At 36.4% G+C, this 15,550-nt stretch overlaps 4 protein-coding genes across 10 annotated transcripts in view; 2 read left to right on the top strand and 2 right to left on the bottom strand.

Annotated features, from left to right (window-relative positions):
- The window catches only part of LOC139106006 (protein Skeletor, isoforms B/C), a 54,885-nt gene extending 52,200 nt beyond the window's left edge, over positions 1-2,685 (bottom strand). Inside the window, exons 1-4 of one of the 2 annotated variants that reach the window (XM_070662465.1) lie at positions 2,388-2,685; positions 1,940-2,264; positions 1,724-1,849; positions 1,371-1,639 (exon numbers count right to left, since the gene is read on the bottom strand). The gene's annotated coding sequence lies outside the window, so the exon portion shown is untranslated. Of the gene's footprint in view, positions 1-696; positions 766-1,370; positions 1,640-1,723; positions 1,850-1,939; positions 2,265-2,387 lie in introns of those variants that run through there. The other variant, XM_070662473.1, reaches the window with a different exon arrangement.
- Positions 2,025-7,599, top strand: Strip (striatin interacting protein). Of its 2 annotated transcripts, none has more exons than XM_070662436.1 (12): positions 2,025-2,099; positions 3,386-3,502; positions 3,613-3,896; positions 3,973-4,151; positions 4,230-4,543; positions 4,612-4,840; positions 4,901-5,055; positions 5,132-5,376; positions 5,499-5,726; positions 5,800-5,971; positions 6,044-6,248; positions 6,347-7,599. In XM_070662436.1, exons 1-12 carry the CDS (start codon positions 2,097-2,099, stop codon positions 6,610-6,612), a joined length of 2,397 nt encoding a protein of 798 aa, XP_070518537.1. In that variant the 5' UTR covers positions 2,025-2,096; the 3' UTR covers positions 6,613-7,599. The 2 variants fall into 2 exon arrangements, with proteins under 2 accessions (XP_070518537.1, XP_070518529.1); XM_070662428.1 differs by lacking the exon at positions 2,025-2,099 and adding an exon at positions 2,835-3,118.
- Zw (glucose-6-phosphate 1-dehydrogenase Zw) lies at positions 7,479-14,575 on the bottom strand. 3 transcript variants are annotated; one of them, XM_070662518.1, is made up of 7 exons: positions 14,509-14,575; positions 9,773-9,897; positions 9,325-9,689; positions 8,655-9,253; positions 8,370-8,575; positions 8,113-8,273; positions 7,479-8,045 (listed from the first exon to the last, which is right to left on the bottom strand). In XM_070662518.1, exons 2-7 carry the CDS (start codon positions 9,839-9,841, stop codon positions 7,955-7,957), a joined length of 1,491 nt encoding a protein of 496 aa, XP_070518619.1. In that variant the 5' UTR covers positions 9,842-9,897; positions 14,509-14,575; the 3' UTR covers positions 7,479-7,954. The 3 variants fall into 3 exon arrangements, with proteins under 3 accessions (XP_070518619.1, XP_070518603.1, XP_070518614.1); XM_070662502.1 differs by lacking the exon at positions 14,509-14,575 and adding an exon at positions 13,937-14,074; XM_070662513.1 differs by lacking the exon at positions 14,509-14,575 and adding an exon at positions 10,741-11,756.
- LOC139106082 (small ribosomal subunit protein mS37) lies at positions 14,359-15,524 on the top strand. 3 transcript variants are annotated; one of them, XM_070662584.1, is made up of 3 exons: positions 14,359-14,443; positions 14,991-15,120; positions 15,195-15,524. In XM_070662584.1, the coding sequence occupies exons 1-3, from the start codon at positions 14,363-14,365 to the stop codon at positions 15,425-15,427; spliced, it is 444 nt and encodes a 147-aa protein (XP_070518685.1). In that variant the 5' UTR covers positions 14,359-14,362; the 3' UTR covers positions 15,428-15,524. The 3 variants fall into 3 exon arrangements, with proteins under 3 accessions (XP_070518685.1, XP_070518695.1, XP_070518704.1); XM_070662594.1 differs by lacking the exon at positions 14,359-14,443 and adding an exon at positions 14,505-14,746; XM_070662603.1 differs by lacking the exon at positions 14,359-14,443 and adding an exon at positions 14,507-14,706.
- The last annotated feature ends 26 nt before the right edge of the window (positions 15,525-15,550 follow it).

The following is a 15,550-nucleotide window of genomic DNA, read 5'->3' as shown; positions in this document are numbered from 1 at the left end:
ATATCGAACAGCGCTAAGAAACATCGAACAGCCAAGAAAACCAGAAGCAGTTTGTTGTTTGCGGCCGCGATGTAGGTGTTCTGTGTGTGTACATGTTTTACGTGTCTGATGTGGGAAAACGCGGGTACGCCGCCGGACGGAGATGTCACGGCGGAAAGTGACGGTTCAGAACATCCATTCAGCCGAAACATCTAGAGGGAAAACCTAGCGATCGCGAGACGTCGTCACGGCCGCGGCACGGTTCAACTTCCAACGTCGACCCCTCGCGCTTCTCGAAAAAGACAAAAAAAAAAAAAAAAAAAAAAAAAAGAGAGAGAGAAATAGAAAGAAAGAGAAAACAGAGAAAACGTTCGCTCGCGGATGACGACGCTCTCGATCTATCTGAACGGAACACCAAAAGAACAGAATACTAGGAAACAGAGAGACAGAGAGAAAGAGAAAGAGAGAGAAACGGAAAATAGAGAGACGTCGGAAAAGAGGAAAGAAAACAGAGAGAAAGAGAGAGAGAGAGAGAGTGACAGCCATCTCACCGCCCGCGCCACAGCTCAAAGCACTCACTAAACGTCACGGGAGAGCACGGACAGAGAGGACTGCCGGTCGGTGGTGGTGGTTGGTCAGTGTCGGTCAATTGTTGCTGTCTACGTTCAACGGGGCAAAGTGTTTATAGGCCTGGGTCGTGCTTTTTCGATAACCTACAAAGAGCACTGGCTCCTGTCCCCGTGTTGTTGCAGTACGGCCGCCCGCGTAGCGCCCGGACCGACGTACGCCGTGGTGCCACCTGACAGACTCCGGGAAATTCGAGAAAAGCATTTCCTTCGGCCCATGCGCGAGAACTTTAATCGAATTTTGGCGTTGCAGCGCCGACAACGGTCCACCGGGGCGGCCTCGCTCCGTTGCGCGTCATCGACTCCGGAATCGCGAAGATTTGAATTTTGCCGCGCGCGTACGCAATCACCTAAATTACACGATTTTTTCTCTCCCCGAGATACTCCGTCGCTCGAAAAAGAAAAGATGAAAATCCGCGTGACAACCATCTTTTTTCATTTGTTCTCATCGGTTTCCCTGACGCGATCGTCCCCCTTGTAACCGAACGACAAAGCGTTCGAAAGAAGAACGCGGAAACCGTACCTGCGTTTTTTTCTTGCAATAATGCCTTCTTTTACGAGATTTAAGGATCGTGATTACAGCGTTTAGAAATGTCGCCGCGAAATGTTTAAATTAATCTCTCACGATAGTTCGCACATCGCGATCGCTTGTTTACCATAATGGCGATCGAGCGCAATGGATCCTCGACAGCAATTTTTCGGCCCGCAGAAAAGGGTATCTCAAGTAAATTCTTAGGATAAAAATACAATTGTCTCTTAACTCACCACATATCCCGTAGAATTCCCTCACGTTCTCGTCCTTCTACGCCCGTCCAGCGTCCACTCCACATTTGGAAAGAGCTCCCGAATCCCGACACACGAATTAACCCGCGACGACTGGCGGTTAAGCGAGCGGAACCAACTTTTTCTGTCTCTTCGCGCAAAGTTGCTCGCTAAAGCGAGGAAGTGGCGCCATCCACCTGAACGCCGTCGTAACCATCTTACGCTTCTTTCGGCACGAAACGAGATGCAGTTTAGAACAACACATAAATTGGCTGCGCCAACAAAAACCCAGCTTTAATAAATTAATTAATTAACTTATTTATTTTAAATAACAAATGCAAATTAAATTTATTTACCTTTAATGCGAAGTACATGTCCAAAAACCTTCCACAAATGCGAGGCAGAAATAGAACCAAAGGATCGTAAAATGTGTGGATAGTTCATTCGGAATAATTGAAAAATTTAACTCTGTATTGCCGTAGCTAAAGATAAAATAAGAATATTATTAGATTAAAATTGAAAGTTATTTTATTCGTGTAACTTGCGTGATGAAGTATACATGTACTACGTACCAACTCTTCTGAGTCTATAAAAACTGGAGGTTGGTTATCCTGAAACCAAGGTTTGCGTTATCACCGCACGAGGTCTCCGTTATCTATTCGGAGTTCGGCTGTCAATCTTGTCGACCCTTGAATCTTCCCGTTACACTATTTTTAGGTTAAATTTAACATGGTAAGAGCTGCTAGTAACACATACTGGATGTATTTGTTGCATTTTCCTCCTGTTCGTAGTTGGTTTTATCCTGAATACGTATCTTGTTTTATTGCCGATGCAAATTTCCTCGTGAATTTTCAGAAACCAGGAATCCAAGACTGATTGTCGCAAGCGTAACAAAGCCTACACAGTAGAACACAATTTTTGTTTACGAGCGTCAATTTAGATTTGCCATATGTTTGATTGCATTTTCACGTGCTACACTGAAATGCCTTAGAAAATATATTGCTAGTTTTTCTGCCATACCTTTTCTTCTCCCATATTTTCTTTATAAATTAATAAGTTTTTCGTTACACAGTTTCCGTCTCGTACAAATGTAAAAAGAGTGCACTTTTTGTCTATTATATGTATCTACCTTACGTTTCCTATAACTTTTCTAATGTGTGTATTCCTTTAAGTATAATTATTTATGCTTTGTGTAATAAATCGTATTGACTCGTCCTTACGTACGACATGAAGCACACGCGTGTAAAGAAAATTTTACAAGAACTAGTTTGTCACGTAAGTATAAATTTGCGATCAGACAATCCGTGCCGTGATTTATAAACGTATAAGAGAAACACGGGAAATAACGCTTTCGGAACCCGAGGCGGGAAAAACGTAGTCGACCGTCCCCCGAACGCGTCAGATGGCGATCGTGGTCGTGTGCTCGTTGATCGCGGTTGGGAGTGACGTAAGCGGGGGAAACAAACAGCCTACGGTAAAATTGGAGTCCTTTTACCCGAGCGGGACTCCGATCGACGTAAATGTCAAAGGCTCTTTCGTTCGTAAACGCAAGTAATAATGGCAGCGATCTCTCTCACGTAAACGTGGAAATGATCTGAGAAGCGGCGGCGAGAGCTTCGCGGCCGACACCACCCGTCATGGGAGATCAGAAGATGTTGGGTGACGTAGCGATGGATGCGAACGGGAACGGCAAGCCTACGTGGGACTCACGTCCGACCGTCCACTTCCATCGACGCGCGGCTAGCAACGACGTGAGTTGCGTCAAAAGAGCAACGCTCGGTGAAAATCGCGTGAACCGCGATGACGAACTAGTTCAACAAGTTTAACCTCTCCCAACGTCCACAAACAATAGCTAACATATTTCCCAGTCGGCTAAAACAAAACTGGCTTTAGGTCCACAGCGAAATTTAAAAGCTCTGTTTAATTCTTGCTGTATATTTTTATAATTTTAAATTGTCTTATATTGAAGTTATATTCTATATATCGTATTTTATTCTACAAGTGTCTTATCATTTCAGGAAAGCAACAAAACAACTGATCTGGAGTTTGTTTACGACGACACTGATATACACGCTAATGAAATCGCTGAATTGTATAGCTATACCGAACAATATGAGTTACAGCTTAATCTTAAGGTACAATTTTATTTTTTTTTATTTTTATTTTTTTTTATTTTTTTTATTTTTTTTTTTTTTATATTTTATTAAATGCAAAAGCGACTTGTGTGACTTCTTATAAATTCCAGGCATTTGAGGATCAGATGGAATGGTACAAATTACGACCGTGGTGGCAAAACTTGACGAGACCAGAAATGAAATCCATAATCTACAAATTATTGGATCAACTGGAAGTTTCTAATAAACAACTCAGAATGAAAGCGGCACGTTGTATTCTTTATTTAGCTCAGGGCTGTTGGGCTGAGGTACAGTCTGACAAAGAACAACAAGACTGGAGTAGGGTAAATGTAATGTTACTCTATGAAGTTGGGATTTTTCCAGCATTTGTTGAATTGCTAAACATTGAAATTGAGTAAGTTTTTTAATTTATATGTGCGATATGAAACTAGTTAAATCCAGATTCAATTTCTATTGAATATTTTTTACAGAAATAGCACAACTGCTACCTCAGCGATGAGAAAGCTAGCTGTTAGCCTTGCTGATTCAATAGATTTAAGAGTTATTCTATCCGTTTTGTATATCATGACAGAAGTTATGCGAGAGGAATTTAAAAATATCGAGTACAGTGAATATAAAGAAAATGTTGAAGCTTTTAAAGAAGATCTCGGTATGCCATTATACATATTTTAATATTTAAAAAAGAAAATTTGATTTATTCACAAATAAAACTTCGTTTTGTTTGCAGTAAATCCATATGGAGAGGAAATACTTATTGTTAAACTTCTCGGTATGGTGACATGTTTTTGTAGCGGGTCAGCACCACATTTTCCGATGAAAAAAGTTCTCTTACTGTTATGGAAGTTAATCCTAGTTTCTCTTGGCGGTATTGATGCACTTAGAGAGTTGAAGAAGCAGTATCGCGAGGAGGCAGGACTCGATACGCAACAAGAAGATACTATCGAAGTTGCCAGAACAATGAGAGCTAGCTCTCCACCTATGAGTGCAGCAGATTTGTTGGAAACGCAAAATCAGAAAAGAAACAATCGACCTCTTCGACGGGTAATTCGTAAATCTAAATTATACTATACGATTATTTTTGTACACGTTAATTATCAAATACTTTTCAGAGTTTGATGAAACAAAGTTCATTAGACGATCCAGGCTTAGGCATGGAATATGAAGGAGAAGACCTCCTTCGGGCACCTTCAAATAATACTGCGGCAAATGAAGGAGATGGTGAATTGATTGTATTCCTTGGTCCTGGTGGACCTGGCGGCTGGAATCAAGCATATTACGAAGATCAGAATAATCAACCGCAATTAAGACCAGGCACTCCACAACTTATAAAGGGAAAAGGTAACATTTTCTTTCTAATTTTGATATTCTAGTATTAATATTTAATATTTCGTTTACTAGGTTTACCATGGACGCCGAAAGTGAGACAAAAGGATGTGGATACATTTCTTGAAGTTGCGAGAATGAAATTTGTCGGTTACAAATTACAAGGAGATAGAGAGAGTTTAGCAGGTTTACCTCAACCTATCCATGAAGGTGTCACAACTCTTAAAAAGGTATTATTTTGTTGACTTAAAGTGATATTACTACGTAATCCGTTATTGTAATATCTAATTTTATAATATATTTTAGCATATGTATACATCTTTATCGGAAATTCAAATAAGGAAGGAAGAAGAAATTGCGAGAAACCCAATGAGTACTGAAGAACCACCACTTCGACAAACACCAACAGAAATTCTGTATCAAGCCATATTACCAAATTTGCCACAATATATGATCGCTTTACTAAAAATATTACTTGCTGCTGCACCAACAAGCAAGGCTAAAACGGACAGCATTAATATTTTGGCTGATGTATTGCCAGAGGAAATGCCGTGAGTTTGAATAATATACATATTATTAACAACATTAATATGCGAAAAAATATTAAGTATAAAAGTTTAATTTTTTAAATAAATTAAAGTAAAATTTAATTGCATGTTTTATACGATTTTAGAATGACAGTGCTGCAGTCTATGAAATTAGGGATTGACGTTAATCGTCATAAAGAGATTATTGTTAAAGCCGTTTCTGCAATTTTATTATTGTTGCTCAAGCATTTCAAACTGAATCACGTATATCAATTCGAATTTATGTCACAGCATTTAGTATTTGCCAACTGTATACCTCTTGTATTAAAATTTTTAAATCAGAATATTATTGCATATATTGAAGCAAAAAATGTGTAAGTAAAAATGTGATTGTAATTATTTCACTTTTAAAGTGTTATAATATGTAATTGATAATTTCTGTCACAGAATTCCGATTTTGGACTTTCCTATGTGTGTCATTGGCGATCAGCCAGAGTTAACTACGGAAAGCCTTGAAATCGGCCATAATCAATCTTTTTCATGGAGAAATGTTTTCTCTTGTATTAATTTATTAAGAATTCTGAACAAATTAACCAAATGGAAACACAGTAGAATAATGGTAATCAATTTTCTCACAAATTAATAATAATTCTTTTTATTTAATAAAAATTAATACAATTATATTTTACAGATGTTAGTTGTTTTTAAATCAGCACCTATTTTAAAACGCACGTTAAAAGTCAGACACGCAATGATGCAACTATACGTTTTAAAATTATTGAAAATGCAAACGAAGTATCTTGGTCGACAATGGAGGAAAACAAACATGAAAACCATTAGCGTCATTTATGCGAAAGTGCGACATCGCTTAAATGACGATTGGGCATATGGCAATGGTAACAAAAATTTGAAATAGTATATTTAATATTTTATGCTAATGAATATTTTGCAAAAAGAAAGTGTATAACGTGTTCCTACTTAATTTACTAAATAGATTTAGAAGCACGGCCATGGGACTTTCAAGTTGAAGAATGCGAACTACGTACATGCGTCGATCAATTCAATAATCGAAGATATTCGAATATTCCGAGAGACGAAGAAATGGAACCAGTTGACGCTTCGGTAACATCTGTGCTTGGTACAAACGTCGAATTGACTGAGGAGTTTAAGCAGCATTACGAATTGTGGTTGCAACAAGAGGTATTTCAAAGAAGTATAAATTGGGATGAATTATTAGATCCTGCAGCGTGTGAAATCTAAGTTTCGTACAGGTAAAAAGTGCATATAGATTGTAATTTCTTTAAATCACAGACTTGAATGAAATTGCGATATTTTTACGAATTACAAAATCGTTGTGAGAAGTGTTCAAGCAAAAAAAAAAAAAAAAAACATTGCCATATCGACACTGCAAAAGTTTCCAAACTGCATTTGATATTGCGATGAAGGGTCCTAATTTAGGAAATGTTTAACAAAGAAACTTTCTGAAACGCGTAAAACATTACAAATTTTTTTCGTGTTTAATTCGTGCAATGCAACGTATGCTTATAGTCATTTTCTATCATCATAGGCAGCCAATTTTAAATAAAACAAGTTTTTAGACTGTTATTTATGTTGTTTAAATTGTTATACACTATAATTTACAGGCATATAATATGCAATAATTCAATTTCTTACATTTTATATGCTTTTTAACTCTTAACCCTTTCTATCACAGTAAATCCATACAATGAACTTCAAAAGAATCTTAATATACGTGTGCAGAGACTATCTTATTTCCTTTTAATCTGTGCTATTTGATAATATATACATATAATTATTACGCATTACATAAATTATATATATATATATACATATATATCTTCAGTTCATCGTTAATCATGACATCAATTTGTATCTATATACAGTATATACCCATGTATAGCTGATCTCAAGAATTTTAATCGTAAAGGTTATGTTGAGCTGCGAAATTTAGTGTTCTACAAAATGTAAGATGATCAGCTATTGCTTACCTGTATACATTTAGAATAAGATTTTTCCACAATATAGATATATATATATATACGGCAGGTAACCTTTTTTTTTATTTATTTTACACAAGTTACGCAGAATAATCTCACACAGATCTCTAGCGTTGTATAATTTATATTATTAAAAACACAATGATTGTGACAGTATTGTACAGTATACCGCGGCTGACATGCATATGTTTCAATTGTCAAAAATTTAATAAAACTAATCTAAATAGAAGGACTGAATCACATTCCCTCGCAATCTTAATCTTGTTAGCCTCAATATTAGGTTTAGGAAGACCAGAAAGATTTTCTATTTAAAATTTAACTTTGATATACAGAGAACAATCCTTATATTTATATATATATATTATATATAATAAAATAGGATAAATATTATCGATAAGATAAAAATAGTGAGTGGCATATAAATATTGCATGCAAAATTGTAAAAAAATATTTGCTATATACGATTCGTTAAAAATTTCGGAATGTGACAGTCAGCACAGTTATTACGTTTTAAATATTCTTAGATGGTTTAAAATTTGTACTTTGTATCATAAATCTGATATCACAATTAACGATATTGATTTTCACGGTTTTATCCATTTGTATGAACCATAATACGCGAAATTATTTTTCTTTGCCATTTCGTCAGCTTCTTTCGGCCCTCGGGATCCGTATCTGAAATTTTAAACACACAATAATATATTTTTTTACATAATAGATATTTATACTTTACGCTACGTACTTATACGGGATGGGCTGAATTTTTTCTTTTTCAATTTTATGGAGCAACGGTGTGAATATCCGCCACGCTTCATGCAACTCGTCGTTTCGCACGAAATGCATTTGCGAACCGCAAAATACATCTAGAATTAATCTTTCGTAGGCGTCGGGTAATTTAAGACCCTGGAAGAAGTTATGTGATTTACAATAAGCATGACGATGCTCTATTTCGTATTTAATTGTAACTGCGACAAAAATATCTTTGATTCACAAAGTTACCTTGTATCTACTACCGTAAGTGAAGTCCAATTCTGTTTCTTCCATGTCAAACGTGATACCGGGTGATTTTGTCATCATTTTAATATACAGTGCTTCACCTGGTTGCACTCTTATTACCAATTCGTTCCTTTTTGTTTTTCCGTCAAAAATATCACCCGGTACATCTTGGTACTGTACTCTAACTTCTGCTTTTCTTTCGTTTAAAGCTGCAACATCGCGCGGTAATTTAAAAAAAAAAAGTTTTATTTGCTAAGAAATACTTAATTTTTTTTTTTTTTTTTTTACCTTTTCCGCATCTCAAGATGAACGGTACTCCATCCCACCTTTCATTGTTTATTTTCAGCACTGCAAATGCGAATGTCGGCGTGTTGGATCCAGATGGTACTGTAGGATCATCCAAATAGCCTAAACGTGCTTCCGGATCATCAGCATCCGGATCTCCAATGTATTGACCAAGAACCACTTGATCGAGTTCTAAATCTTTAATGCATCTGAGAACCTTCACTTTTTCATTCCTAATATCATCTGGTTGACAAGACGCAGGTTTCTCCATGGCAACCAAAGACAAGATCTGCATCAGGTGATTCTGCATCACATCCCTGATGATGCCGAACTCGTCGAAATAGCCACCTCTACCTTGAGTGCCAAATGGCTCTTTAAACGTGATCTGCACCGAGGCTACGTTGTCTCGGTTCCATGTCGGGTTGAACACCCTGTTTCCAAATCTCAATGTCATCAAATTTTGCACCATCTCCTTACCGAGATAGTGATCGATACGGTAGATTTGCTCCTCGCTGAAAAGCGTCGCCAAGTGATCGGAGAGCTTCTGCGATGAAACGGCATCGTGACCGAATGGTTTCTCAATTATAATTCTCGTCCAGCCTCTGAAATTTTAATATATGTATATATTATCTTGTTTTACACCGTTATTGCTTTATCTTATACATGTACTTACTTATCTGCCATACAAGTGAGCCGGAGGCGTACCGTCACGCTTTCGAATACGGTTGGCGGTAATGCCAAATAAAACAACCTGTGCGCCGTGTGTCCTATCTCATACTTTTGCAATTCCCGATTTAATAACTCAAAGTCTTTTTTCTGATCGTAGGAACCAACGACATAGTGATTCAACTTCCAAAATTCTTCGTATTTTTCCGTCTCGTTTGACTTCACTTTCATGTACGGATGACACTTTTCGCGCAATTGTTGTATTGACAATTTGCTTCTAGCGTAACCGACGAAGGTAGTCGGTTTCGGCAGGAGATTGTCTCGAAAAAGCCACCAAAGCGTCGGATAGATCTTCTTCTTGGCGAGATCACCCTGTTCGGCATCAACAATATATTTAAATAAAAATGTAAAGATTGTGCATATTTATTTTATATTTTTTTTTTAAATCGACTTACAGACGCTCCAAGAGTTACAAACACATGTGGGATGAGCCTGTCAAAATGAGTTCCTTCCAGATGGTCCATCTCCTCCGATTTCAGGGATTGCCTGATATACTGCAGGCTCTCCTCCGTCGATGTCCCTGTGATTAATATTAATTCGATCAATAACTTATCTTATGCGATATAAACGTCAAACTTTTTAATTAAAAGTGTTAGATTTTTTTTTTTTATGTGACGTGAAAAATTCTCTGCACGATAGCACTGTTCGCGTTCTGTTGAAGTTTCAATAAGAGTAAATATTACTCCCACCTGAGTGTTTACATGTTACAAGTTACCTTGAAAATCATCTACTACGTTTACTATCACATCTCTTATGTCTTATGGTTCTGTCTTAAAAAATTCTTTTAACATGTAAAGACATATAGGCAATTAATTATATATTTCTTTATGTAATTTGACACGTTGCAAAATAATTTTACTGCTATTTCATTTATATATTTTGGCTGGCAACCACTGTGGCACATTATGCTAAGGATTAACATATTTTTTTTTTTTTTTCAGAAATTTTAATATAATTTTTAATTATTATTTTATTTTTATGTTCTTTTTCTATTTATTTAAAATTAATTCACCAAAATATTCAGATTAAATATATTATTTAGATATTTATGTCACCCATAAAGTGATAAAATATTGTTTCAATGTGCAATTAACATTTAATTACCATTTCAGAAGTTCATTAAAGTTTAAGAGAATTAGCTTTCGCATTTATCGGGCAAAAATTAATTTAGATGACTGTAACTTATCGATGACGTTAATTTATTTTAATATATTCAGCAACAGATTCCGAGATAATATTATTGATTACAAGGTACATTCCTATATATGTATACATACACATACAACAAGTCCCATAATAGTTAATTTATAGCTTTTAAAGACAGAGATACGATGTGCCAACATGGTGTCGTGCTTAAACTTACTCGTTAAGATACTCATGGTTTTCACGGTTTACGAACAAGTCACACGAGAACGACACTAATAAAGTCACGTCATCGGCTGCCTGACTATCGGTGCCAGCACGTCTTGCCGATCTCCTTCGACAATCTCGCTGCTTCACGAGCGAAACCTCGACTGAGCGACCAAGTTGCCTTGCATGCGCGTACCACGTGCAATCAGGCAAACGTAAATGCTTACGAAGCAATCGTGAAGTGCCCTCGATGACAGATAAACCGATCATCCAATCATTTTCCGCAAGGAACAATTCAATACCTTAATTATACCAAACGGGCATTTAAATCAACCGAGCGATACGGGTGGGATTCTGTGAAGGAGCTTATGATGCACGGGCTTAAGTACTTAGCTTGGCGATTCGAAACCCTTAATTAACTTAATTAAGCAAACGCAATAAACATAAACCAGCACATTTTCCGACAGTTTCCAAACAAAGACGCGAGTCAGAGACTTTTATTCGAATTAAAATTCGTAGACAACTCCACGGTGGAACGATACGTTTTCTTATCATTGAACCCAATTTCGCGATCTTTCAAATATAAAATTTTTACATCCTGCGATTTAAATTTCGTTTAGAATTAAAAGTCTCGAGTAGATTTCTTTTTTTTTTTTTACGCACGTGTGTGCACTGGAGGACGTACTACGTTGCATAATGATGACTCAGTCCCATCTTCATGTATTAATGTACGTGATAAACGTTACTTAGCTAAACTTAGCAAAATTTAGCTGCATCTACGAAGATTCTTGTAGAACAAACACTATTTCCACAGATATAGAAGCACCCAGAGCAACGTGTAGAAATTAACGAGACACCTGTCTGGAAAATGTGTCGTAAACGAACTGATCCGACCTCATTTAAGCGTCACAGAAATGTGGTCCGACAATTACACGATAACGTGCGTTATTACGTACCATTATAATGTACATAGAAATATAATTGGCAATCAAAGATTTACATGATAATGAAAAATATATATAACGAGGCATAAAATAAAAAGAAGCGACTAAAAATTCAGAAAAAAGTTAGATAAATGGAATAATATAAAAAAAAATATATATATATATATGTATATTTACTGCATCTTTAACTGCTTATTTATATTTTCTTTAATTTTTAAGTAGGATTAAACGACTCGATGCAAAAAGTCACGGCCAATAAAGAAATATTCATAAGTTGTTAAATGGCGATAATAAATTTTTTTTCATTATTAAAGAAAAACAATGCTCCATTTTGTTTTACACGCGGAAAAACTGTGGACGTCACGCAAATTATGCGTGCGAACGTGTTCGTATGCACATAATATATCTCGTGATAAGGATGACTGGCAAATCAATGAACTTCTATCATTCGCCGGGAATGCCAATAAGTCCACGAGTCTAAATGGCATCGACGCGATGTAATTAAGTCTCCAGACTTTTTACTTTCAAGGGCAAACCCTCCAATTGTGCGCAATCAGCTTCATTAACGTGCGACTTTAATGACGATCTAATCCCAAATTGAGGAAGTGAACAAATGCACTAAAATACACCGATTAAAATAAAACAGATCGCTAGCTCTCCGATAAATAAATTATCAATCAAAATCGTATCCACCTTTCCATTAAAGCGTTCCTTTTTCGAAAATTAAGTAAACACTGCAAAATCTGATACGTTACATTTTTCTCTTTTTTTTATAACATCTTATTAAAACGTTAATATCATTAACGGTGTAAAACATAATATCGAAATATCGTAGTGCGAGTGAAAAGAATTAAAAAATTTAAATTTCCACTGCTTTACTTTAAATGCGCATAAGATATTACCACCGTGACATAGTAAGTGTAAAAAAATAATTTTATATTTAGCTAAATATGCCGTTTCCTTTTATGTCGCTCGCTCGTAATACATTTCTTGCAAAAGCATAATCGTACGTTGCATTATGTGCGCGTGTATTTTATTCCACCTAACAGTAGGTATGTTACATATACGTATTTATCAAGATATGTTAAAGTGTTAATTTGCGATGTAGCTGGCGGAAAAAAGTTTATATTAATTTTTTTCGTGCGTCTAGAAGATCTTGTATAAATGTTTGATTGTTTCGTTAACTCGAACAAATTATTTTAAAGCGCTTAAAATGATAACGTTATGATATGCTGACTTTGTCAATACGTTATTATTACGTAACAAAGTGTGAGTCCGTGCAATGCCGAGGAATGTAGAAACATAATTGCATTGTGCAACATATGCTTTTTTTTGTATGTGCGTCCCTCCGGCATTAAGTTAATGACGCAGACCTACTTTTCAAAGCGGCTTGAAATGAATTACGTCCGCGGCTACGAAATACTTTACAAATCGGGCTATGTCAAAATCTAGAGCGGTGAAGACATTCTCTGATTTCGTGATATCGGTTCCTTTCGATACAAAAAAAAAAAAAAAATAGAACTCGCCGTTCTATTTTAAATTGCACGTTCAATCTCTTACTTCCAAAATTTTACTTTTAAGCTTCGAAGCTGCCTTGGTTTATTTTTTATTATCTTGTAATTAATACATACGTAATTAAACAAATATTAATAAGTATTATTTCTAAATGTACAAACATATTTCAAACGAGTAAAAAATGTGCTTTTAGGTATTCAATTTATTTTAAAAAGGAATTATGGAGTAATGCTGATAAAACGATCATGTTTGACCCTTGTGATAATCTTCACGTGCAATATATAAAATGCTGGAGAAGCGGAGAATTTTGTGAATGTGCACAAAAAAAAAGAAAAAGAAAAAAAAAACTAAAACTGCCAAAATCTTATCGTACCGGCAGTATCGCGCGCGATAAGGAATGGGCCGATATCCGACCACGCCATTCGGCCTTTATCACGCGTGAAATTTTTCCCCAGTTCGTCGTTTCGCTCAAGTCATGTTGTGAAAAAAAATAGCATCGTATGATGCATTATCTATGAGTTTTCGCGAATGTTTACGACGTTACGTCGCCGTGTTTTAATCTCAGAAACACGGCCTCCCTCTCGTCCTCCTCGACGATTTAATTTTATCTGTGAGTCTCCGCGCCATTTTCACGGAGGCGTGTCGCTATCTCCGTGAAATTGACAAAAAGAAAAAACATAAAGAGAAACACGTGTCTGAACACAGTTTTGTTATCCGTCACCGGTCTTTCTCGGACTTCGATAAACTCACTTCGTCGGTGTTCCGCCATTCTCAAGCCTTGAACCTTGACGCTACCCTGCTTGACGAAATTCCCCCTTCACCGGTCCGCTTTCGGTACCGTTGAATCGGTCGAATATGCTCGTGCCTTAGCCACGAGCTCACATGGCCTTGCCGCTAAAATGACACAGTCACGCGCGACTTTGAGGTTAGGCGAGCCTCGTGTTACCGCGCAATCCTTTCCGTTCTCGTTGCCCTCTCGACGAGCCGACGTACTCCGTTCTCAGAGTTTTCCTCGACGTTTCCCATCTCCTTATCAGCGTGATAAAAATAGCACACGAATATTGAGCGAGTAATCGTTCGCTTTCGGCGGACTTTCAGCGCGTGCAAAAAAACAAAGAAAAGAAAAACGAAAGAACGAAAGAGAGATAAAAAAGATATTTTTTTAATGCAAATTCTATGCATTTTTTAACTATTTCAGTCAAACGGAGCGAACACGTGGAGACGAGGACGCGCAAAATTGGCGGCCCAAGACGATCGGTTCGACTCGTTATTTTACTTAATTGTTTTTATCTCAAGAAATTGGACTTGGCAGATTTGCATACTGTGACGTAATGTGAATTTGATGCGGCCTCTCTCGTTACACTGCTCGCGGCACTTCCTTTTAAATCGCGGAAAAAACTACACGGCGAAATTGAAAGTGAACGCTGTCGCCATCTAATCAGTCACGATCGCGTTTTCTCACAACGTCTAATGACGACCCCGGGCTCTCGCGAGTTGACCATAAACCACAAAGTCTCGGAGTAAGTGTACGCTTGTTTTTGGATGTTTTTTTTTATACAAGTACGTGAGAGAAAAAGTTAACACACGTCCAGCGAAAATTGTAGACGAAAAATTACGTTTTTTTATCAATTATGTCAATGTAAAAAAAACTGCTCAGTTACTTTGATGAGGAAGTTGAACCCCTAACCTCTCGCATATGAAAAAAGCTTAAAAATTCACATTATTTCGTTGTATTACAGTTATTAATTAAATAACATTCGTATACAAGTATATTCGTGTCATATTAACTTTATTCATTTATTAGGAGATGAAATTTACATCGATCATAATTCGTAATGGAAGAAGAACGCAGAATGAAAACAAAGTACCTTTTAAAAGTATTTTGCCCTTAAAACTGAAGGATCATGTGACCTCGGGCAACCAAAGATTAACAGGTATATTTAAAGAGCAATTTTGTTTTATTTTAATGTTTATTATTCTAATAATTGCAATATATTTCTCTTTTCAGAAAAGGGATGTTTACAGGAAATGACTTTGCTCTTAAATTGCCTGGAAAAGAATGAATTTGAAGACATGAGATGCGTCTCAGAAGTAAATGTATTAAATAATTGCTACAAAACTTATACAGAAAATATGGAACGTTCCAAGATTCTGAAAGAGCAAAGCGTACCTGTACCTAATAGTAAGGACTTAACATCAAAACAAGTAACGTATCTTTTACGACAGTATCCAGTAGTATAGTACTTTTTTTTAATTGTAGTACTGTATCGATACGTTGAGATGTATTGTAAAATTATTAAACTGTTATTATGCCTAATATAAATGCATAACAAATGTTTCAGCATTCGTTATTATTTAATTATA

Source organism: Cardiocondyla obscurior, linkage group LG01, assembly GCF_019399895.1.
Source record: "Cardiocondyla obscurior isolate alpha-2009 linkage group LG01, Cobs3.1, whole genome shotgun sequence".
Taxonomy (NCBI): domain Eukaryota; kingdom Metazoa; phylum Arthropoda; class Insecta; order Hymenoptera; family Formicidae; genus Cardiocondyla; species Cardiocondyla obscurior.
This window is presented reverse-complemented; position numbering and strand designations above follow the sequence as displayed.